This window comes from Gracilinanus agilis, chromosome 2 (genome assembly GCF_016433145.1).
Source record: "Gracilinanus agilis isolate LMUSP501 chromosome 2, AgileGrace, whole genome shotgun sequence".
Classification (NCBI taxonomy): domain Eukaryota; kingdom Metazoa; phylum Chordata; class Mammalia; order Didelphimorphia; family Didelphidae; genus Gracilinanus; species Gracilinanus agilis.
This window is the reverse complement of record NC_058131.1, coordinates 508,789,361-508,815,153: the sequence shown is the minus strand read 5'-3', so window position 1 is coordinate 508,815,153 and position 25,793 is coordinate 508,789,361. Positions and strand designations below refer to the sequence as shown.

At 33.3% G+C, this 25,793-nt stretch overlaps 1 protein-coding gene across 2 annotated transcripts; it reads left to right on the top strand.

The window, feature by feature from the left end:
* The first annotated feature begins 1,114 nt into the window (after positions 1–1,114).
* On the top strand, positions 1,115–25,511 carry CPSF2 (cleavage and polyadenylation specific factor 2). 2 transcript variants are annotated; one of them, XM_044662144.1, is made up of 14 exons: positions 1,115–1,263; positions 4,053–4,212; positions 4,304–4,409; positions 6,971–7,100; positions 7,547–7,662; positions 8,634–8,821; positions 9,681–9,971; positions 12,424–12,524; positions 14,534–14,734; positions 17,058–17,210; positions 17,751–17,976; positions 19,443–19,742; positions 22,794–22,928; positions 23,287–25,511. In XM_044662144.1, the coding sequence occupies exons 1-14, from the start codon at positions 1,115–1,117 to the stop codon at positions 23,377–23,379; spliced, it is 2,349 nt and encodes a 782-aa protein (XP_044518079.1). In that variant the 3' UTR covers positions 23,380–25,511. The 2 variants fall into 2 exon arrangements, with proteins under 2 accessions (XP_044518079.1, XP_044518080.1); XM_044662145.1 differs by lacking the exon at positions 17,058–17,210.
* Positions 25,512–25,793: the final 282 nt, after the last annotated feature.

The window sequence follows — 25,793 nt, the reverse complement described above, 5'->3', positions numbered from 1 at the left end:
GTGCCTGAGGTTTATGCCTCATGTCTCTATCTTTGTACAAGATGGTCCCATGCCTAGAAAGTTCTTCTTTCTTGCCTTTGTCTCTTGGAATCCAGAGCTTCTTTCAAAACCCTTTTTATTTATCTTTTCTACAGGAAGTCTTCAGATTCTCTCTCTAGATCCTCTTCTCCTATCCTCCATATTAGCCCATTAGCCTACAAATTCTTTTGTATTTGATTTTCTGTATATGTGATTTCTCCTAATAAAATGTAAGTTTCTTGAGGGCACAGGCTGGTTTGTTTTTGTCTTTGTATATCCAGCAACCAAATACAATAATGGCACATAATAATTAAATTATTATTGCATTGAATTCTGTAAATCTGTTCCAAGGGAGTTTATATGTGTTATGACTACAAGGCAATGCACCTGATTAAATAATTTAAGTTAACATATCATAAATTATCAGAATTTGTTTTGTCTTTTAATGTAGTCACTTCAGAGGCTATACACCCATTTTTAGTAACTCTTCTCAACAACTTTGAAATTACTTGAGCCAGATTATAAGCAAACCAGTCCTGATACTCAATAGTTACCTCCTATTTGGGGACTGGGGTAGGAAAAAAAATGGTGTTTCTGAAAAGAATTCTAAAAGAGAAACTCCAAAAATATTTTGAATAATTGGCCATAGAACTCATTGTTAAATTATAATTTGTCACTTTGTAGTTGTATCTTTTGTGAGGAAAATGATAGGCAACTATTCTTTTTGTCCAAATGAGAGAAAAGTGGCTTTAAAAGGTAAGATTTTGGTCAGATGGAAGAAGTTTTACAAAATATTGGAAAGGCCAAATATTTGGCCAAATAAAAGGGCAAAAATCTATTTTTCCTGGAAACTTTTGAGAAAAACAACCATCTATTTTTCCTTGGTGGTTTAGTTGTATGATGGTGATAATGATACTAAAGAGGTCGGCATTTGTGCTTTTGCAAAGCAATTTTAATATATTTTTTTCATTTGATTACCAATAATTTACTTGTATTTGCCAGTTTGGTAAAGGCTTCAATTTGCCAGATAAATTTGTAAAGGCATATTTATCTTTCTTTTGAAGGAACTATTCTGTGGTGACCTTGGGATGCAAAAATGACATCTATCATCAAACTAACTACCCTCTCAGGGGTGCAGGAAGAATCTGCACTTTGCTATCTACTTCAGGTTGATGAGTTTCGATTTTTATTGGACTGTGGCTGGGATGAGCACTTTTCAATGGATATTATTGATTCCCTTAGGAAGTAAGTAATTGCCAGTGTATACTTCAATCCTTTTTTTTGCTATGCAATACAAAAATGTTTAATATTTTTTCTGATTGTGCTCATAGTAAAAAACAAATTAGATCTTTGTAAACATTTTATTTGTTATAGTAGTTACAAAGTTAAGTATCTTTGTTTTATTTCATATGGCTTGTTGAAATGCAACAAACTTGTAATTTTCTAGAGTTTTTCTATATCCTATTTTTAGGAGAGAAATACAAGAAAAGTTCATGTCAGAGATTTAGAGAGGAATCTGTAAAAATAGAAAGGAGACTGTAAAAATAAATGGGGAAAACTATGCAAATAAAGGTTAAAAACTGTTCAGATACTTTTGATAGATGTAATCAGAAGTATCTTCAATGATAAAGTGAAGTGAAGCTCATAAATTAATTTTTCTTCAGGGCCATGCACAAGGAATGCTAAAGAGACTTTTGTTATGAAAAGTAAACTATTTATTGAAAATATATATAAGGATAAAGGGATTTCTAACTCTAAGGGATTCTAACTCCACCCAAATAAAACTCCCAGGTTCCACAAGGAACTGCTTCTCCTGTGTCCACAGGCTACACTGATCCTTCCTGATCGGACTAACCTAAGTTTTTACTATTCTAAATAAACTAACACCATTATCCTTATAATTCTTAACTTTGCCTCCAAGTTATAAAAATAACAAAGGCTAGCTGGCTGAGTCTCAACAAGAATCAAGTTAGGACTCTGAGCCTTAGCAGACTCAGAGTCCAAACTGAAGACCAAGTTTTTCTTTGGTCTTCTCAGAGTTAAAACAATATATAGAACAGTAATAGAGAGTCACTAGTGCCATTGCCACACCCAGATAGAGTAACTGTTACAGAAAAACCGTTACAGCTGTCAACATTTGAAATTGACACTCTCTCTCTCAGCTCTGCTTCAAACTCCAATTCTTTCTCAACCCAGCTTCTTCACTTCTTATCTCTAATATAATGACCTAATTATAACTAATATAACAAGACCTAATTTCTAACATCATCCTTAAAAATCAGAAGCTGTAAGAGGGTGTTCTCTGGGATCAAGACATATCTAGCACAATATCCTATACTTTATTTTGTTGGTTCATCATTTTCAATCATATCTGATTCTTTGGGACCTCATTTGGGATTTTCTTGGAAAAGTGTTTTGTCATTTCCTTTTCCAACAACTGCAATATTCAGTGATGAAAGCTGGTGTTAGAATTATGATTTTAAAATATCAGAGGATCTTAAACTATCAAAGAAACTCAAAATTCTTCCCATAACTCATTAGTGGAGTAATATATGTAAAAAAGATGTTTGAAGTAGGAAAAAAAATGTGTTTTCTGTCTGACTTATAAGAATTTAAAATTTAGGTTTTTATGCTAATATGAAAATTCTAAAGTAATATTGTGGTTGCTTATTTAAAAATTAACTCTTAAGTCATGAGTCTGTTAGCCACTCTTAACAATTTAGTTTAATAGAAATATAGTAAAAGAGAGAAATGTAGGAAGGAAGTAGAAAGTATTGCCTAGTTAGATACCCTATAGTTTCTGTACGAAGAAGTCCAGCTCACCACCCAGCAAGGGCTCCCGCAAGTCCTGATCTCCACATGGAGTCATGGTAGTCTCTTAAGCCAGGAGTCCTGGTGATGTCTTCAGCAAGTGTTCCACCAATGTAAGTCTCTCCTTTGGCTCCACTCACTCATCCAGCAGGCCTCCTGCACAGAAAGCTCCAGCCCAGCAGAATCCTCCTTCAGGAGAGTCTCCTCCTCCAGTCCAGCTCTGGCTCACCAATGCACAGCACAAAGGCAAACTCCAAAGGAGAAGTCCCTTGGACAGGAAGTTCAGGACTTTTTATAGTCCTTTTTCCACATCACTTCCTATTCCTTCTCACTTTATGGGAACCAATTGCAGTCTTTCAGTTTGCCTAGCACTGCCCAGGGACAGGATGGTGACCTTAAGGGTTGTCACCCACTCTAGCAAGTGGCTTGGGAACTCTCTTACTTAGTGTCAAGTAAGTACAAGGGGTGCTTTAAGTTCTTGATTTGATTAGCTAAAAACAGGCAAGGGGAGAGTTAATCCTATCTTCACATTCACAATCATCCAAAACATCCCATTCTCTCAAGTATCCTACTTAATTTGAAATTTTACCAAATTGGCGTTATTGGTCACCATCCAGAAAACTGAGTTGAAATCCAAAGTAAAGAGGTAGGTAAAAGTAACATCATTCCCCAAGTACCTCCTAAAGTTCCAACTTGAATACCTGAATCTTAAGCTGGAATATATATTTCAATTACAATTAAATTCATATTCCAGATTTCTACCTCATTAAAGCAGTATTTCTGAACATTGTGTTTTAGGTTTTGTTTATAGTTATGAAATATTCTGTTACCATTGGTAAAGAAGAACAGGGTAGCATTATGATTGACATCCATAATCCAATTTTAGCTTTTAATTTTAACTTTATCACAAAATATTGATTTGGAATTTCTAACAAACATTAGAATTGGCTGATTTGTATTTGTCATCTAATCTCTCTTGGAAACAAGATAATTACTCAGATTTCTAAGTATTTTTAAGTCCTATAAGATAACTAGGGGAGGTATTATCCCTATTTTACAGATTAGAAAGTAGAAGTTGTGATTTTTTTCACATGATTCTACTCAGCTGGTGTCAGAACCTGGACTTGAGACCAAGTTTCTTTACTATAAGTTTTTGATTTCCTATGAACTATAGTAACTCTAATAGATGTCAGAAATTAATAATTTCAGTTATGTCCTTCTAGACATGTTCACCAGGTAGATGCAGTACTACTCTCTCACCCTGATCCTCTTCATCTTGGTGCCCTCCCATATGCTGTTGGAAAATTGGGTTTGAATTGCGCTATCTATGCAACTATTCCAGTTTATAAAATGGGACAGATGTTCATGTATGATCTTTATCAGGTAATTTTTATTTTATACTTCCAATTTTTTAGCCCTGACAATCATTTTTTTTTAAACTAACCTTTTGTTTCCACACTGTGTGTTCTTTTAGTCTCGTCATAATACAGAGGATTTTACACTCTTTACACTGGATGATGTGGATGCAGCTTTTGACAAAATACAGCAACTCAAGTTCTCACAAATTGTGAATCTGAAAGGTAACAACTAATGGAATTGAAGGGGGAAAAGATAGCTTTTGCAATAAAATGAAAACACTAAAATTCATTTTGCTTCTGGGACCTAGATAAAACTTCTCCCAAACAAAATAAGAATCATATTAGACCTTGTAATACAGCCTTTTAAAAGTTTTGAGTTTGCTTAATGAATCTGGGTAGTTATAAATTGTCCTTCCTGAGTATCCATCAATGGTGTGAGACAATAGAGGGGGTGGAAGTGGGGGAGAGGAAAAGCTAGGTTTATTTTTTAATGATTTTTGTTCTTAGATCAAAATCATTTCCTATTGTCCCTCCAGATTTAACACAGATTTCCTTGTTACAAAGGAAAACACCTAAGCCAAAACATCTGATGCAGAGACTGTGTCTGACAATGTATATGCAGTTATATGTGTATCCTGATAGCTCTTTACCTACCTGCTGTGAAGGAGGACATATATTTCACTCTCTGCTTAGGAATTTTGTTGGTTTTTCGGTTGCTGAGCCCAACTTTCTTTTGGTGTTGTTTCCAGTGATGTTTACATTGCCACTGTCATGGTGTAATTGTCCTCTTGCTTCTCTTAATTTTGCCATATATGATTATAGAAATCTTCCCATGTTTCTCTGAATTCCCATATTTGTTCTCTCTTACTGCATTATAATTTTCCATTATATTCTTCTACCATGTTTTTTGTTGCTGCTTTTTATACATTCTCCAGTTCATAGGCATATGACACTTCCCCCCCCTAGTTCTTTACTACCATAAAGAGTCTTGCTATGACTTTTGAAATATTTTAAACCTTTGTTTCTGCCCTTGACTTCCTTCAGGTATAAGCCCAGTAGTAGAATTGTCGATATGGACAGTTAATTTCTTTCTTCCTTTTTTTTTTTTTTTTTTTTTTTTTTTTGCATAATTGCAATCTGAAATCCAAAATACTGGTCCAGAATCCAGAACTTGGTGGTTCTACTTAAGTGTATCCCCTTCTCTCATAGCCTCCCAACATTAATTGTCCCTACTTCTTTTCTTTTTTTTATTAATTTAATGGATAAGAAATGAAATGTTAGAGTTGTTTTGAGTTGCATTTCTCATATTGGTAGGCTGAAAGAGCCTAGTAGTGCTGTATTGATTTAGCTTATCTGTAAGCTGATTTTGAAGCATGTTTTCAAGAAGCAATTCATAATTAGTATTTATTTGTTTTGAAAACTGTTCATTTGTATTGGAAAATGGCTCTTTGTGTCCATTATATACATGTGTGTATAAGATATCTGTTTTTTGTTTTTTTTTTGGTGATGTTTAATACAACTATTTCACATTCTACTATTTCTTAATTTTTGTCTTCATTGATTTTATTTGTATTGTCTATGGTATCTTTTATGATCTCTACCATCCTTTGTTTGGTTAAGAATTCCTCCTGTAACCATAATTGTGAAAGATACCCAAGATCTCATCTGTTTTTTTTATAATGCGACCTTTTATATTCAAGTTGCATGTAAATTTTGAACTTGGAGAATATGGTGTGAGATGTTGGTCTAATCCTAATCTCTGCTAAACTGCATTGCACTTTTCCCATCAGTTTATGACAAACAAGTTGTCATTTAATAAATTTTGTTTTTTAATTTATCAAACACTGGGCTACTGCTCTCAATTGCTTTTGTCTCTTTTAATCAAGTCTGTTTCATTGATCTGCTTTTTTAAAATGAATTCCAAATTGTTTTTATGGTTACGGCTTTATAATAGGGTTTGAGGTCTAGTAATGCTATGCTCTCTCATTTTTTTTTCTTCTTTTTCCCTTAATTTAGATCTTTTGTTATTCTAAATGAATTTTGCTGCTATTTTATCTAGTTCTAAAAGTTTCCCTACTATACTTTTATATAGTGCTAATTCTGCATTTAGTTTAGATAATATTGTAATTTCATTTGATTTTCACATTACCCAGCTGTAGATCTTTATTTCTTTAAAAATATTTTGCAACTGTATCCAGATAAATCTTGTGTATGTCTTACCAGATCAACTTATAGATAGATAGTCATGCATTTTGTTGTTATTTTGAATAAAGTTCCTGGTTTTCATTAGTATTATATAGAAATGCATATTATTTATTTTATGAGGCATTCTTTACTGCTCTCTTTTTTTTTTTTTCAATTTTAAACCCTTACCTTCCATCTTGGAGTAAATACTGTGTATTGGCTCCAAGGCAGAAGAGTAGTAAGGGTTGGCAACAGGGGTCAAGTGACTTGCCCAGAGTCACACAGCTGGGAAGAGTCTGAGGCCAGTCTCATTTTTTCTTTAGCAAATGATTGTGAAGTTTTAGCTAGAGAAGAACAATGGCAGCATCAGGGAACACAAAATAAAGCTAGTCCCTAATGACAGGACATAGTTGCTAGTGGCCTATTTGTTTTCTGGAGAAAACCTTGTGCCCAGTTTCAAACTTGAGTAGTCCCTATATTGGAAATTTAGAGAAAGGTTGTATCTGTGCCAGCAGATTCCTGAGTCACCTTCTAATAATTCCATATTCACAAACATGTTGTCAACAAAGTCTGAGCATTACTATTTTTTTTATATATAGGCAAAGGGCATGGTTTGTCCATCACACCTCTGCCAGCTGGTCACATGATCGGAGGGACAATATGGAAAATAGTCAAAGATGGTGAAGAAGAAATTGTTTATGCTGTTGACTTCAACCACAAGAGGGAGATGTATGTAAATCTAAACAAAAAATTATTATAGGAAATGTACTTGGATATGCTTTATAATTTCATTTTCATGAAAGTAAAACTAGAAAGTTAAAGTGCTTAAAGTAGATTCAATTATTTTCCCCAGATCTCTGATTTTAGATGAACTTAAAAGCATCAAATATCAAGAAACTTAACTATAAAAGAACTTTTCTTATTTTCAAAGTAACTCATAGATTAGTTGATTTCTCTCTCTCTCTCTCTCTCTCTCACACACACACACTTTCACTTTCCAAAAACAAACATCATTACATTTTTGGTTGAGGGAGGTTGTGAAAAAAGTATTTTGGTATACATTTTGTGGAAAACCTTTTTCTTTGTGAGCATAAAAGTTACAACTTTTATATTGTCACAATTTTCTCATTGAGATTTCCTACATCTTGTACTGAGAATTCAACTCTTATTTGCAGTCACTTAAATGGATGTTCCCTGGAAATGTTAAGTAGACCTTCACTGCTTATCACAGATTCCTTTAATGCTACTTATGTGCAGCCCAGACGAAAACAAAGGGATGAACAACTACTCAGTATGTATTTTGTTATATTTAAATCAGCAGTAAAAATGTATTATAGCATAAATTATTGTTATACTATTCCGTGTACCTACCATTCTTCCTGGTAATAGTTGAATTGACCACCTTAAAGGAAATAAGGTTTATGTGTGTTCTTCCTTTTCACTGTTTTATTTTAAATTTCTGTTACCATGAAAACATTTTCCTTAAGACAAGAATCTATTACAGTTGATGCTGATTCTATAATCTTTAGATTATCCTTAGAAAATTGTTCATTCCAGGTTGACTCTTTACCTATCACCTTACACATTTCTAACTGATTATTATATGTCTAGAAGATTTTCATATTTCCAAAGTCATACTTTCAGTCATCTGCTACATACACACAATCCCAGGTATATACATCAGATGTATATTTAGAATTTTGTTCTATCAAATATTGTTTGATACAATTAGGTGGACACTGCAAGTCTCATTATATATATAGTGTGTGTGGGGGTTTGGACGCAATAGAATTTATTATATTGCACGTTTTAGAGACCAACAAATTTTTAAAATCATTTTTTATGCTGTTCCCTTCCATTAGTATAGACCCCTGAGGGCCATATCCAGGCCTTAGTTTTGCCTATCACTGCCTTAAGCAATTCCCTAATCACTATGCCCCATATCCAGATGTAGTGATTAGGGAATTGCTTAAGGCAGTGATGAGCAAACTACTGCCTGGATCTGGCAGTTTGCCCATCACTGGTGTAGATAATTGAATCATTTACTCTTGCCATGCTCCATTTAAGAAAACAAATGCCGGTATTTCATGATATCCTAGTCTCAGTTTGGCCCTCAGTTACTATGCCAAATCAGAAACAAAATGTTTAAACTTTCATTTTTCACATTATAAACTTGAGGATAAAGGTAAAGACAGGATTACCCTTTTTTTGATACTGGATCAAAGTAATTGTTATTCAAATTTTATGTTCATTTTTTTCTAGCAAATGTCTTGGAAACACTTCGAGGTGATGGAAATGTGTTAATAGCTGTGGACACAGCAGGCAGAGTTTTGGAACTTGCCCAACTTCTTGATCAGATTTGGAGGACTAAAGATGCAGGCCTGGGTGTATACTCATTAGCACTCTTGAATAATGTCAGTTATAATGTAGTGGAGTTTTCTAAATCCCAGGTTGGTTTTATGTGATCATATGTAATATGTAATAAATGGGGTCGAAGATTTGAGATAGCCATTCTTGAGATAGAAAGATAGTTTGTGGGGATCTCTTAATTTCTTTTTTTTTTAATCAGCTTGATATTAATCTATACGGAAAATGTTCTTAATCCATTTAGTTTTAAGTTCTGCTAAATTTTTATTTTTATTTGTATGTTCACTCATTAACCAAATTTTCCCATAATCTGAGTGCTAAGAATGTTTGAGGTTGTTTTCTTTTTGGGAAGGGATATCACGTGTGATAAATTTTAGCTAATAAGAAGTAGTTTATGTATTTAGGATTTATATTTTGCCTTCCTCCATATATTTCTGAGAAGATCTTATAAGTTAAACAGGATGTAAAATTATACAATGAAGGGTAAAAACAGAATAGATGATATCCAAAGGAATTATATGGAAGACACATTATTAAGCTTCTAAAAAAGCTGATTTACTGTTGTTATAAATGTAGTGGAAAGAGCACTATACTTGGAAGCTTACTATTTGACTTTGGGCAACACAGACTCACTGGCCTCAGTTTCTTTATATGTAAAAGTAGGGGGGTTGGACTAGATGACCTCTAAAGTACCTTTTAGCTCTTTAATTACTTGAATGTGACTCTAAATATCTTTTTCACAAGGACAAAAAGAAACATTTTATCATGTAGTTTTCATAGTAAATTATTAAAAGTTAAACTTAATAGTGTGTTTTTAATGATTTTACATAAAGTCATTAGAGAACTTGGAGTAGAAGATATAATTTGAAATAGTTTGTACTAAAACTAAATAGCATAGTAATGAACAATTTCTTAATGACTTACCCTTTCTCCTCCTATTAGGTAGAATGGATGAGTGATAAATTGATGAGATGTTTTGAAGACAAAAGAAACAACCCATTTCAATTTCGCCATCTTTCTTTATGTCATGGTCTTTCTGATCTGGCTCGTGTACCTAGCCCCAAAGTTGTACTTGCCAGCCAACCTGATTTGGAATGTGGGTTTTCAAGAGATCTCTTTATTCAATGGTGCCAGGACTCTAAAAATTCAATCATTCTAACTTACAGAACTACACCTGGAACATTAGCACGTTTCCTAATAGATAACCCTTCTGAGAAAATCACAGAAATTGAGGTAAGAAACATGTTCAAATCTTTACCTAAAGACTTTTGAAATATATCATACAGGTAGATTACAAATAAATGCTTTTTTAAAAATATCTTTTGACATTTAAGTACAGTTTTAACCTTTGTTGCTAAATACTTTTGGTAAGATATACATATATGCTAATTTCCATGTATGAGTTGTTAAAGCTTGACTGTGTCATTGTGGAATAGAGTTTGTAAATTCTAATTCTAGCACATTCTCATAAGCTATAAATCAATGTTTTTAAATTTTTTTGAATGTTTTCACACACACAAAAAGTTTATAAAATGAGCTACTTCTATAATTTAAAGTACCTTTCCAATCAGCACATTTAATTATATTTAATATAGTTTTTATGTTTAGGATATTGTATACTTATTTTAGTTCTTTCATAATGGGCTATACAAATGCTACCTCAGCTAACTCTGTTTCACATTAATATCACTAATTCATTTTTTTCACTAACTCATTTTTAGCCAAACCTTACTATAATATTAAAAAATACTACTATAATGTTGAGTTGATCATGAGATTCATATTTGATGGATGCTTTCCAAAAGGAAAGTTTTTTATTTATTTTGATACCATTTATTTTTACATTGCCCAGATTTCTACCTGTGCCCTTCCCTCTCCTATCCTCTAGAGGGCTATCCTTCAGCAGATAGCAGAGATTTTTTTAAAAAAGGAAAAATCAGGAAAACTAATTATTACACTAAAAGAGTAAAAAATTAAATGCAGTATTTGTTACTTCTGGAACCACCATCCATCCTCACACATACTTCTCTTCAAAGAAATGGCAGGAGGTGTCTTCTCATATTTCTTCTTTGGGACTATTTTTATGTTGTACAGTGTCACTATTTTAAGTTGTTTTGTTGTTGTCTTTTCCTTTTACATTGTTGTAAAAGTCTTTTCCATGTTTCTCTGTATTCATGTTTATTGTTTCTTAAAGCACAGTAATATTCCATAGGCATTTATTTATATCCACTTCTTTGCTACTACAAAAAGTGCTAAATCCAATTCCTAGATGCTCAGTTCAGATATATAATGCATCATCAGTTCCCTATTGTCTTCCTGGGTTTTTGAAAAGGCTCATTTCCAGCTTTTATGGTCAAATTTTGGACCCCATGGAATCTATCTCCAGGTTGTAACATTATTCCCACGGAGCTATTTGCCTTCTATAATGTTTCACATAATATCATTGGTTTCCTATAAACATGACATTAGTCAAGGGGTGCTTGTATATAGTAACTAGGATATTTTGTCAATTAGACTGCCTCGTTCTTTGATCATGTCAAATATACAAGTTTAAATAGGTTTACTTTTTCATTACAGAGCTTTGTTGTATGCAAGGGACTAGACTGAGATAAGATATATATATATATATATATATAATTTAAAAAGATATTTCATAAACTGCAAAAGAGACCCTTTGGGCAAAATACTTTATTGAAGTTCTTTTTATGGTGAGATAGGCATTTGTGAAAATTTCCAGCTGTAAAATAAAGAACTATAGGGACTTGTTGCTTAAGTAAAATGTTCCAAAGGAATGTCTTCAGAGAGAGACAGTAAGATGTAATAAAAAAAATTATTGGTCTTAGAAATTGGGAGAATTGGGGTTTTGACCTTGCTATGAACTAGCCTTGTGATCTTGGGCAAATCACTTAATCTTTTTGGAGTCATTTACCTAATTTATCTAACTGCTAGTGGACATGATGATTTTTATGACTCATCTTCAGATCTCATCTATGAATTCTGCACATACTTCAGTATCAAATTTGAAATGTAAAATTATTTTAAAAATAAATATCTGTGAGTATTCATTAAAACAAGACATCAAAAAATTAAAAAAAAAAACACAAGACATCAGAAATTTTAAGTTAGTTTTAAGATTATAAAAGCTAGGCAGCCTGAAATAGTCCTGGATTTAAAATCAGAAACACAAATTCAGGTATTGCCTTAGAACACTTAGTAGCTATGTAATCATGAGCAAAGTCATTTCATTTCTGATCTCATTTTGCTTATCCCTGTTATGGGGATATCTACAATTCTTAACACAGATTATGAGGATCAAGTGAAGTTGTGAAGTTAGGTAAATATGTTAAAATATTTTGTCCATTTCAGCTGTTATTATATTAAACAACAAATAGATGTGCTAATTGTAGAAGAAAATTGATATCCTTTTTGGTTTCATACAGTTTAATTAGTTCAATCCATTGTGGTGCCATGATAATTCATTTTTACTATTGTAAGTAAATACCAGATACCTACTATAATGAACCATTGGATAATTTAAGGAGAAAAAAAATTAAATTTCAAGATCACTCCTCCTTCACTATCTTCCCCCTCAAAACTAACTATATAATATGTACTACATATTCATATTTGTATATAACATAAACTATGTAATAGTTTCTTTAATACTTTCTTCATACTGCTTTAGTTGAGGAAACGTGTGAAACTCGAGGGAAAAGAACTTGAAGAGTATCTAGAAAAAGAGAAACTGAAGAAAGAAGCAGCTAAAAAACTAGAACAATCAAAAGAGTAAGTAACTAATTTTTTGACCTTTTTTCAATTGTTATTAATATCTTTAATTTATAATGGCCTTCATTTTCAGACATAACCCTCCTCCCAATATATTCTCCACTTGGAGAACAATTCCCTATAATAGTGTTCTCCAAACTTTTTTTGATCATATACCCTCACATATGTATCTTTACTTTTTAAAAAAATATATTTATTTATTTAGAATGTTTTTCCATAATTACATGATTCATGTTCTTTCCCTCCCTTCTTCCCTCCCCCTCCCAGAATAGTACAGAAATCACATAAAAATAGAAGTTATAAAAGCAGAGGGTACAAATGAAGTACTAGTTGATAATTCAATTACTCTGAGGTATTATTGGCATTTGAAATTAGGGTAGTGAATGCTAAATCTTGTGCTTAGGGGAAATCACATTGGCAGCTGTGTAAAGGACAAATTGGTAAAAAGAGAGACATGAGACAGGGAGGCCAATTAGGAGGCTGTTCCATTATTGAGGTGAATTTTGATAGTCCTAAAATAACACTTAAGGTAAGTTAAGTTTCACATAGAAGATATGATGTTTATTTTCTTTAAACACTACAAATAGGACATGGAAAAAATAAACTTAGCTTAGGAAGCACCTAAAGAAGATTATTAAACAAGAATGGTTGACTAAGGATCATAGATTTAGAATAAGGAGGGACCTGAGAGGTCATCTAATTGATGGCTCTTAGTGAAAAGAAGAGAATAGATGTGAGAGGTGTTATCTGTGGAAGCAGAAACAACTGTTATAGAGAGTGAAGGATGGTCATCATATTGACATAGTACAGATATGAGCAATAAATATTCCCTTAAGTATTCTTTTAATTAATTAAGTATTCTTTTAATTTCTTTAAGGAGTTTGTTAGAAGTGTAATTCTGATATTCTGTGTGGCACTAACTTCCTTTTTTATCATTCCCTCCTGGATTTTGGTGTTATTCTATAGAAAATGTTGATTTTTGTCTTTTACCGCCTGCAACTTTTCTAAAGCTGTTAATTTTCTTCATTTTTTTTTGCTGATTCTCTAGTTTTTTTATATAAACTACCATGCCATAAGTGAATTGGGTTTAGTTTAGTCTCTCTTTAACATTAATCACTTTTTCTTGTCTTCTTAATATTGCTGGTATTTCTAGATCTATATTAGCTGGGACTGAACCTATGATATCAGTGGCCCAAGTCTCAGAGGATAAAACTCTCTCTACCTGTGCAGGTTGTTACCATTTCTGAAGCTTAGGATTTTAGAGAGTGGCCTAAGGCCCTGAAAAGTCAAGTTATTTTGCTCAGGGTTATATAACCAATATATATCAGAGATGGGACTATTTGAAATAACAGAAGGGAAAGGGGCATCCTTGATTTTTACTACTATATTAGTTGGGAAAACTTGATTTTCCCTTATTCCATGTATTTCTTTTATTTTAGATGGATACTTTTCATCATATTATAAAAGATCTCTGAAACTATGCTTTGCAGATATAAGTATAATATAAATGAGTATTATATCTTATCAAAGGGTTTTTCTGCATCTTTTGGTGTATGGTTTTGGATGTTTTTATTAATTGTTAGTTTTTATTTTATAACATTGATGCATCTTTACATTTTTGGTATAAATCCAACTTGATTACCACGAATGGTTTTTTCAATATATGAATGTAGTATTTCTGCCAGGATGAAATAAGTCACTTTCAATACTGTTTCTTAAAAGAAAAATCTTAGCCTAGATCATATTGGACAAAAATCTTAATTCAGAGAAGTACTAATTTAAGCTTTAAATTTTTCTTTTGACTTTGTTATTGCTGTTGTAGAAGGAAGACTTATCTTTCTCGTAGTTGAAGCTTATACAATTAAAACCAGTGATGGTCTTTCTGTGACTTCATTACCTGACAGCCTATGCCATGTTCTGTTAAATATTCTGTTTCAACTAAAAAAATTACAATTTAAAAGCAATTGCATTTTTTAAAACCTTATAGTTTTTTTTCATTATCATCTCAGAGCAGATATAGATTCTAGTGATGAGAGTGATGTTGAAGAAGATATTGACCAGCCATCAGCACACAAAACTAAGCATGATTTGATGATGAAAGGTGAAGGTAGCCGAAAAGGAAGTTTCTTCAAACAGGCTAAAAAGTCTTATCCTATGTTTCCTGCCCCAGAAGAAAGAATTAAATGGGATGAGTATGGAGAGATTATCAAGTATGTGATTTATTTGAAGCAAACTTTTCCTTAGCAATGAAAATGTTCATTATAATGGACTGTAAGCCTGAAAGAATTGTATGAACTTAATTTGCCATTTTGCCAGTTTCATCCCACTCTTAATTTTTGAGATCATAGAATTTAGAACTAGAAGGTCCTCAAACCCCGTGTCTAACTCCTTCATTGTACAGATGAAAGAACCAAGTCCAGGAAAAGTTATATGATCTGTCCAACATTACACAAGTCTTCATTGCACCAGAATGCCTCTGAAATAGTTTTGGAAAGAGTTCAGAGAAGACAATTAAAGCTCTGAAAATAGAATATATGAAAAATGGAATATGTAGAAAAAAGGAATGAGTGACATAGTTGGCTTCAGATGTGTTGAGTTTCATCTAGAAGATGATATTCAGTTTCATTAAACACTAAAGACAGGATGTGGGAATGGTTATGATCATTATTAGAGGAAAATGAACAGTTTAAGAAACACTTCCTGTAGGGAAGATTGTTAAACACAAGAATCGGTGACTTAGGATCAGATATTTAGGACTGGGAAGGACGTTAGAGATCATCACATTCATTCCCTTCTCTTCCCTTCCCCATCCACCCTTTTGCCCTCTTTTATAGATAATAAAGTGAGGAATCAAAAAGTTAAGTAACCTGCTAAAAGGTACACGGGCAGGAAGTGTAAGAGCCATGATTCAGACCCAAGGCCTGTGACTGCACAGCCAGGACTCTTATACTATATGTTGTTAATTTTTCTTTCTTCTTATGGTTTCTATTTAAATATTCTTATTAAGCATTCTAGTTAAATAAATTTAAATTTGCATTTGATAATTAGTATTTGAAATAAATGTAACATGTTGTAAAATCCTTGAGGATAGAGACTGTCTAGTTAGGAGGAAAAGACCAACACATAGCTGGAAGCAGTTGCCCAGGCCAGTCCTCCTATTTTACAGATAAAGAAATAGGCCTAAGAAAGTTAGGTGACTTGCCTATGATACTAAATCCATAGTATTAACTTTAAATAGTTCAGAGAAGGGAGAAATTGAGATAGGCTGGTATAGCTTAGCTGAAAAAGGCTTCCCAGCCATTTTAGAAATAGAATATAATGCATCATTAAATCTTTTATGGTTTCAGTATTATAGGATTCCAAAAAACTCCTTGAGAGACTATTTAAAGATGTATAGGTGGAATCCAGAGAAGGTCAATAAATTGCTTGCCAATGACAGAGCTAGAACTAGACTAGTGTGTTTTTTCTGCTTCTCATTTCTCATCTTTAGAGTATACCTATGAGAAGGTGGAAACAGAAATGGGATTTGAAGGCTACCTAGAATTTAGGTGGGCAGAGTACATTCTGGATAGTGATGAGGACACCCTTAGAGTCAAAGATGTTGGACTAAACAATTGTGTATGAGAAAATACTGTTCTGACTGGAGATAAGTAGAATAAATGAAAATTAGATTGAACAGGTAGGATAGGGTCATATTTTAAAGGGTTTTGAAAGCTAGGCAGAAGTACTTAGATTTATTATAATAGAGAATGTGCCTTTTCTTATGTTTTCATTTTGCTTTGTGGGAACAAAGTTCCTGGAAAAGGTGAGGAGAGATGACAGTCTAGAACATTAGCTTTAAACTTTAAACAAGAAAAAAAGAAAGCTTCCTGAACTGGAAGGGAAAGATGAGACAGCTACAGAGACAGCAGCAGATGACTTAAAAGAAGTTGAAAACTGGAAAGCTCATGCTATCTGGACTCAGACTTCTCCATAAAGAGAAAATAAAATAATGTGCTCAGAGCTGAGGGGATAAAGAGATGATATAGTAGGGTCTTAAAATAACTTTACAGGTTTCTAGTCCCCACCTCATTTTGCAAGTAAGAGGGCAAATGACTTGCCCATGGTCATACAGATAGTTATTGGTAGAGCTGCCATTTGATCCCAGGCCCCCAATTTAAACCAGGATCTTCTACATGATTTGAACCTATTTTCTGACTCTAAATCCAGTTTCCTTTGTCCTACTTCCTCCTACTTGTGATTATTGAACTTGTAATGAAGGCAAAGGTGAAGTTGGACATGGTGATTTTTAGATAGGTTTAAGGAAAGTTTGCATGAGTGCCTTGTGATTTGTCATTATGATTATCTTAGAACTCAAAAATCTTAGTAGTAAAAGACGCAGCTTTTTTAATCCCCTTTTTGCATTGTTTTTTAAATACATTCATTTTATAGATTAAGAGACTTGAACAGATGTTACTAATGGTGCCACTAGATAATAATGTAATATTATCTTGCATACTACTGAAATATTAATAGTGAGGCTTTATTATTTAGACCAGAAGATTTCTTAGTGCCTGAGCTTCAAGCCACTGAAGAAGAAAAAAGCAAATTAGAGTCTGGCTTGACAAATGGAGATGAACCCATGGATCAAGATTTATCAGATGTTCCTACCAAATGCATTTCTGCAACAGAATCAATTGAAATCAAGTAAGTGCCTCACTTGTATTTAAGGAAGTTGGAATGGGGGAAATGATGCCTATGAAAGAGAAAGCAAAAAAGTTTAAGAAGTTAAGTATAAGGGCAGCTAGATAGTTCAGTGGATAAAGTACCAAGCTTGGAGATGGAGGTCCTAGGTTCAAATTTGGACTCAGACACTGTGTGACCTTGAACGGGTCACTTAATCCCAATGCCTAGCCCTTATTGCTCTTTGGCCTTGGAACTGATACACAGCATTGATTCTAAGACAGAATATAAGCATTTTAATTTTTTTTTAAGTTAAGTATAAAACACTGTTAACTTTAAAGAATTATATTCTAACTATTATTAACAATACATTTTACCCAAATATGTTGTCTTGTATTTTCTCTTTTTTCTAGAGTTACAATAGCTGCTTTTATTCTCTAAATTGGAACAAATGTTTTGTTCTGTTTGTAAATTGACATTTTTGAGAAATACCATGAACCTTGCCTAGGGCAAGTAAAAATTAACATGAGAAAAATAAACATTTATAACTGTACTTTGTTACAGAGCCAGAGTTACTTATATAGACTATGAAGGACGTTCAGATGGTGACTCCATTAAAAAAATAATTAATCAGATGAAACCACGGCAGTTGATCATAGTCCATGGGCCACCAGAAGCGAGTCAAGACCTAGCAGAATGTTGCCGAGCTTTTGGTGGAAAAGATATTAAAGTGTATATGCCAAAGCTACATGAAACAGTAGATGCTACCAGTGAAACTCATATCTATCAGGTAATCATATACTAGAGTTTAAGCTATGTAGAAGTAATGCTTTTTTGATGGGAAGAAAAAGGGCCTCTGTCTTTGATCTGAATAAAACTATAGATCCTATCATGGGAGAGTTTGACAGTAACCTATGTATAATAAGCCAGCTTCTTTTTAATTATTGAGTTGTTTTTATAACAGTTTGATTCTGGATATATTTCTCTTTCTCCTCTCTTACCAAGAGAGAGGTAGAACAAAGAACAAAAGAGAAAAGGGATTGAGGAGGAGAGGAAGTTCAGGAAAACTAGCCAACATGTCACCTAAATGTCATTGTATCCAGTGTTCTGCACCGACAGTTCTCTGCAAGCCAAAATTTTTAAAAGCTTAGCCTTTGAATTTTTGTGTTTGTATAAATAGAATGTGTGCAATGTTTTGTTTTTCCAAGTGTAGATTTGGGAGCATATTTAAAATAATTATGTAGCACAGTATATAATGATATATTTAAAATATCTTCTCTTATTTCTTTTCTCTTACCTACCTACTTTTTAAAAAATCCTTGAACTTTTTTCTTACTTTCATATTACAGGATACAAAATGTCTATCACTTTCTTGTCCCTCCAGTCCCCCAAATCAGAAGAAAATACTAGTGTTTAGCTTGCATTGTTGGTCAAACTGAACAAGGACACAAATGGACATACTGCTTATTAGGTGCAGGATTTCAAAGAAAAGAAAATTTAATACTCAGTTGATTTAATTGCAAACTTTATTAAATAATATACAAGCCACATACTCTTACAAAAGAATCTAAGAAAAATTCACATCTGCTTCACTGTCATCTACTGGGACCCTGACTTTGTCTGACCCAAGGAAGCAAAGCTACACAAGTAACTTGTTCTTGAAAGTTATACCTATCCAGGCAAATAGCCTAAAATTACTAGCTGAAATTACCAGGGGCTATAAGGTTTTATTCTGAGGTCCAGGGGAAGCAAAATCCTACCACCCTGATAGCAACCAGGAGTAGCTTAGCTAAACCTAGGGGTTCTTAGAATTTCCTTTTTGTCATGGATATCATTAATCACTTTATCTCATTCTACCTCTATGTCCCTTCTCTAGGTAAAAGGAAATTATGTATTTGCACTAAACCATTGCTGTCATATAATACTAATGCTTCATGTGTGTAGCTAGATTAGTAGGTGTACTTCTTAAATGTAGCAAAGTTAATAGTTTACCATAACCACTGATAGTGACCCCTCAGACTTTTACTTGAGGAGTTCCTCTATTTAGTCTTATCTTGCGCTCTAGGCGCATGTTCATATGTTTCTTCGTTACAAAATTTCACATAAGTTTTTTTAATATATTTTTCCTAAACATAATATTTATGAACACTGAATGTCTTACAAAATACTATGTTTGATTTGCTAATATTAACATGTTGTTTGTTATTTTTTCCCTTTTCCAACATTTTCTCAAAATGTCCTGCATATGATACATAGGTGAGATTAAAAGATTCACTTGTCAGCTCTCTTCAGTTCTGTAAAGCAAAAGATGCTGAACTAGCTTGGATAGATGGTGTCCTAGACATGCGAGTATCCAAAGTAGACACAGGTGTTATTTTAGAGGAAGGAGAACTGAAGGATGATGGAGAAGACTCAGAGATGCAAGTGGATACTCCTTCAGATGCTAGTGTCATTGCACAACAAAAAGCTATGAAGAGTCTCTTTGGAGATGACGATAAAGAAACAGGGGAAGAGAGTGAAATTATTCCCACTTTGGAACCTTTGCCACCTCATGAGGTAAAAAAAAAAGTTTGTACTCTCTTGTTAGCATGTTTTAACATGAAAAACTTTTGGTTTTTAAATTTTATTTCCATCATAGGGATGATTCTAATGATATTTTAAAATTTTTGTCACAAGTATGTAAGTAAATTTGTACAAAGGTTTAAAAAATTGCTTAAAACATCTTCCTGGAAAGTTTTGTTGCACCATTTTAAAAAATCTGATCATTTAAAACATACCAGTAAAGTTCTATCCTTCATTTATATTCTCCTTTGATATGTCACCTTGGCACAGAAACCCAAGGTTCCAGAAAGTCTTTAAGTACACAGTGGATAGTCATATGAAGATCAGCCTAATAAATAAGTTCAGAGAATCTCATCACTAGCATTTTAGATGTCAGGTGATAGATGTTTTTGGTGAGGCAATTCATTACACTATTAAGATATGGAGAGAGAATCCATGCTGATGAAATCATTGCTTTGGAAGCTAAATTATCATTATTTAAAGATACTCTGTAAATGATTTTTTTGTAATGTGACTAAATCATCTAATTTGTTTTTAATTTGGAGTTTTACTGTACTAGTTTACTTAGGGTTTGTTTAAAATAGAGGATCACCAGTATATGTAAATTACTAGGCAAGGGTTTTGGGTTATTTGCACACTTGAATTTGTCATCTGAACTTGCTAACTTCCTATGGTATGTTATCCTTGAATTTTACATGACTTGAAATGCATCACTAAGAAAGACTAGCACATATATATTTGTTTCCATTGAGTAAAGAGGCATCTCCATAATAATACCAAAAGGACATCGAACTTAAAGAGTCCAGAGACCTGGTTCTGGTCCTTTTTTCTCATACATTATTGGTTGAGAGTTTTTGACCTCTCTGAGTTACCTCAATTATAAAATGGGAATAACATCTATAATATTTACCTTGCAGAGTTGGTATAGGGATAAAATGAGAATGTATTTAAAATGCTCTGCAAACCTCAAAATTCCAGATAAATATCAGTTATTTAATCAGTCACCAAAACTTTATTAAGTATTTCCTATGTCCTAATCATAGTCCCAGGCATTGGAAGAGTTATAAAATTTAGATAGGACATTATTCTTATCTTTGTGAGACAGTCTAGAATAGAGATGAGACACATGTAATATATGATATTATAAATGCTTTAGATCATTATGAAACAAGGGTTTGGGAAGTCTACAAGAGAAAGTAATTATTGACTAGAGCAAAGATTCTTAATCTGAGTCTATGAACGTTAAAAAGTATTTTGATAACTGTATTCAATAAACTTTGTTTATTGATTACCAAATCCACTACATTTTATTCATTTAAAAATGTCATTCTTTGAAGGGGTCCATTACACTTAAAAAGGTTAACCCCTATACTAGAGGGCTTCCCAGGCATTTGAGTTGAGTATTAAAGAATGGATTGGCTATATTTTCTTATTGTCCACTTACTGCCTTGTTCTTGACAATGTTTTGTGAGGAGACTAAATGGCTTGCCATTGGGCAATTTTATTTTATTTTTTAACTTTTATTTTTTTTTAATAACCCTTACGTTCTGTTTCCAAGGCAGAAAAGTGGTAAAGGCTAGACATTGGGGGTTAGGTGACTTGTCCAGGATCACATGGCTGGGAAGTATAAGAGGGAGATTTTAGATATTTTATAGATATATATTTAAAGTGTGGCTGCCAGGAATCAACAATTCAGATTGATTCCATAATTAAAATAGACCCAAGTCAGGATCGGGTTTAAGGTAGTTTATTTACAATTAGGAAGGTAAAAGGTAAGGGAATAAAGAGAGGGAGAGGATAGTCCAGGTCTGCAGAGGCCTGGATGGAGAGAGAAGGTTAAAAGGCTAAATAAATTAGGCTACAAGCCACAAGGCCTAGTAATCAGATAGGCTAGAGCCTACTTAAGGTAGAGTCTTGGAAAAACGCCAAGGTAGGCCAAGGAAGTCAGCCTAACTTACCCACGTGACCACTCAGAGTAGAAGCTGCCTGAGGTCTCCTCCGAGATCCTTCAGCACCAAGTTCAAAGGGGGAACTCCCTTAGCAGGAAGTAACCAACATACTTAAAGAGATAGTGTCTCTCGTCACTTCCTGTGGGTCCACCTCTAATTCAAGTGGACAAATGGCAGCCTCTACACTGATTTGGACTGTCCAAAGGGCAGTCCCTTGTTCTTGATTTGTTACTTATTGTCACGTGTGGGTAACTCATCCCCCTCCCCACTAAGGGAGGTGGGGATGACATCATCTCTATGCCTAGGGTAAGTAGAGTTTTGACTATGAATGGGCTAGAGCTAATTCTATTTACACAGAAGTGTCTGAGGCCAGATTTGAACCTAGGACCTCCTGTCTCTAGACCTGACTCTCAATCTACTGAGCTACCCAGCTGCCCCTGCCATTGGGCAATTTTAGTTCAATGGTAGCATCATGATTAGACTATAGCTTTTGTTCCTCTATGTACCTCTTCCTTTGGAATTGGGAAGAGTTGGAAAATCTTTATCCTCCTTCTCTCTTTATCCACTTTTGGGGTAATTTCCCTCCCACCTTCTACCCCACAGCAGCATAGAGGGGTATGCTTCTCATAACCAGGGCATACACAGGGCATAGTCTTTTGAAAAGTGCCAAAGTACTGTTAGCTTCATTATAGACATGAGGCTCAGGAGTTTGGAGAAGGAAAATAGCAAATATCTTTTGAATTAATGGAAAAGCTGGGAACTTGAGGGGCTTTGTGTTCTAACTCCAGCTCTAATGCTGATACTCTGATTGACCTTAGGTAAGTGAGTAAAGTTGATGAGCATAATATAACCCTGTCAGGTGTATTGATTCATGAAACATGACTAATAAAAACTTATTGTAAAGCCATTGAAAATTTGAAGTTCATTTAAAAAAAAACAAAACACAGCAAAATTCCAAATACCAGTAGGGAACATGAATTACTTTCTTGAAATCATCTCTTAAATTACCTGAGGGAATAAAGAGAAAATATCTGGAATCTTATACCAAGTATTTTTTTTTAACTTACTTTTTTTTTTCTGTTTTATCTTTTTAAAGGTTCCTGGACACCAATCGGTGTTTATGAATGAACCAAGACTATCTGATTTTAAACAAGTTCTTTTACGAGAAGGAATCCAAGCTGAGTTTGTAGGAGGTGTTCTTGTTTGCAACAATCTAGTAGCTGTCCGTAGAGTGAGTGTTTCTTTTAAGATTTGAACATTTAGGAGGGTGTAAATTGGACAGAGGTTTTAGATCATTGAATCATTATATCATATATGCTGTTACCTCGTCTTTACAAATTGGAACTCTTTGAAACTATCCTCCACACTCATCGAGTCAGTTATTGTTTATAGAAATGATCTGGCAACATTTCAAATTAGCAAATGTTAAATAGGTGTCTACTTTGTGCTTGACCCCATCCTAGATTTCAGAAGCATTATCAGTAAATGTGCAATCCAAAAGTAACCTTAACATAAATTACATTGAGGGTTTTCCTCTTTTTTAAATGTCTTACAAAACTAACCAACTCCTTTTTCTTTCTTTTTCTTAGACTGAAACTGGACGCATTGGACTAGAAGGCTGCCTGTGCCAGGACTTTTATAGGATAAGAGACCTTTTATATGAACAGTATGCTATTGTGTAGAGGACCTGTTGTCCAGATGAATCTGTTTCCCCTTTCTAAGGGAAAAAAAAGGAGGGGTTCTTACTTTTTTTTGTTGTTTTCCTTTGTTCTGTAATTTTATACAGAGAGAACCAGTTGGGAAGATAACATTTTAAGCCCAAGAAATTATACTAAAAAAAGTGAATAATGCAGAACATTTTGCTTAGTAGATTTTGGACATTCCACCTTTTTTGATTTTCAAATTGATAAATACCATAACTTTGGCAATACAGGCCCAGTAATTGTTGTTGGTTTTCTTTATAGACAGACCTTCTTTTCTAAGCTGGTGTTATTTGATTACAACAGTAAAAATAGGTAAACAAGTTCTTGGTTTCAGAGGGCATAAGTAAAAACCATTTTTTTACAGAGTTTAGGCAAAATCAGTTTTCTTTGTATTATTTTTAGGAATGGAAAAAATTGAGGGATTTTGAAATTAGGAAAGAACTACTCAAAGGGTAAAAAATGGACTTTTATAGGTTATCTATTTAAATAATCACAACAACCTTGTTATTGTACATATACTCTTCCTCTGAACTCATTTTCACATCACACTTTCTCAGTTCCTGTGTTTCAAAGTGATAATTACTTTTACTGAGGCAAAAATCAGTTTTTCTTTCTGTTTTTAGTCCTTTTTTTAAGCCTAAAATATAATTTTGTCATTTGAATACAAATAGTTCAAATGAGCTATTTGGTATGTTGGACATTCTAATTTTAATGTTATATGAAAGAAACAAACATTGAACATTTTTTTTAAACAAAGTAATACTATGGTTTTAAAAGTATGTATTTTTATCTCTTAGACCTGCATGCTTCTCTGATCCTCAAGCATGTGGACTTCACATGTGTCAGCACCAAAATGCTACCTAGGAAACAAAGTAAACTACCCACAAAACCATAACTTTTTTGTGTTTTATAACTCTTGTGTTAGCCACAAGATAACCAAAAGGAAATGCACTGTACTTAGTTTACACTGAATTCAAATCGTCTCATTAAAGAAAAACCTTGTAATCCAATGAGTTTTTGTAGGAAGTGACATAATTGTGACAGGCTGGCATTTACTTCATCAGTTCAAGTTTCAAATTTTATTCCTTAAACTTGGCACTTTAGATTGATGGGTTTCTCTTAAAATAAAATTGATCAGTTTCATTTTCAATTATTTATAGAGCTACTGAAGATTCTTACTGCTAATATAAAGGCAACTATAGTATTTATGATTCAGACAAACTGTATTACTAATATTAGTAAACACACACAATTGAATACTTTTAGTACTTTAAACAAAAATCTTACATAAGATTTTACTACAAAACAGTAATAGCAGAACTTTTTGTTGTGGTTAAAGCAGCTGATAGTTTTATCTTTCATGTTAGTACTGAAAACTTTTTCTTTTTTTGTTTCTTGCCTAATTTTTTTTACATTCCATGAGTATAGATTTCATTTAAAATGCTGCTAAAAGCTGTTGTGCAAACAAATATCATTGCAAGATTAGTATTTTTTACCTGTTATTGCCTGGCAGGGTTAATAAAATTTCTAAAAAGAAGATTTCATTTGCATTTCCATAGAATTTTATTCTCAATCATTAACCCAAATAAATTGTAGTTGTAAAACACATACACACATACATATACTTGGAGACTCATATATTTGGTCTAGGCCTATGATTTCATTTGATATAGAGAACTACCTGTGTGAAAACTTCATCCACCAAACTCTATCACTAGTAATCTTCACTGATGACTGAGACATACAGAGGTACTTGCCCATGGTCTCACAGTTAGTATGTATCAGAGGCAGAATTTAAACTCATATTTTCCTCATTCTACAGCCAACTGGCTACCCACTGTGATATATTGCCTCTAAAACCAAAAATATAAGTAATTTGGGGGTAGCTTAAATTGTTTGTAGTAAACTCAGAGAAACTGTCAAAATTATTGTGTTATATGCACAATTCCTGCATTGTGTTCATTGTACCTTTGCAAGAAGTAGGCCAAAACTGGGTTTTATTTTGTTGCACAGAGGTGGCTATTGTATTTGCTGTAATGAGTTTTCACTTTTACTGGATTGAGCACATTATAAAGAAAATTTCTGTAAAATAAAGTTATTTCCATATCCTAGATGATGGCCTATAATAACCAGGTTTCTTTTGAACCCAACTCTGTAAGATTTAGGGATAGAAGGATTACATTAGGGATCATGTTATTCGGCACCTTCATTTTAAAATACAATCATCTAACCTTTACATTTTAGAAATGAGGAACCAGAGACTCAGAGAAGGCAAGTAATTTATTCAGTATTACATAGGTAATGAATAGCAGTCGGGATTTGAACCCAGATTCTCTGATTCCAAAACCAATCTTTCTTTTAATTTTGCAGCTGCTTCATAGTAGAAACAAGTA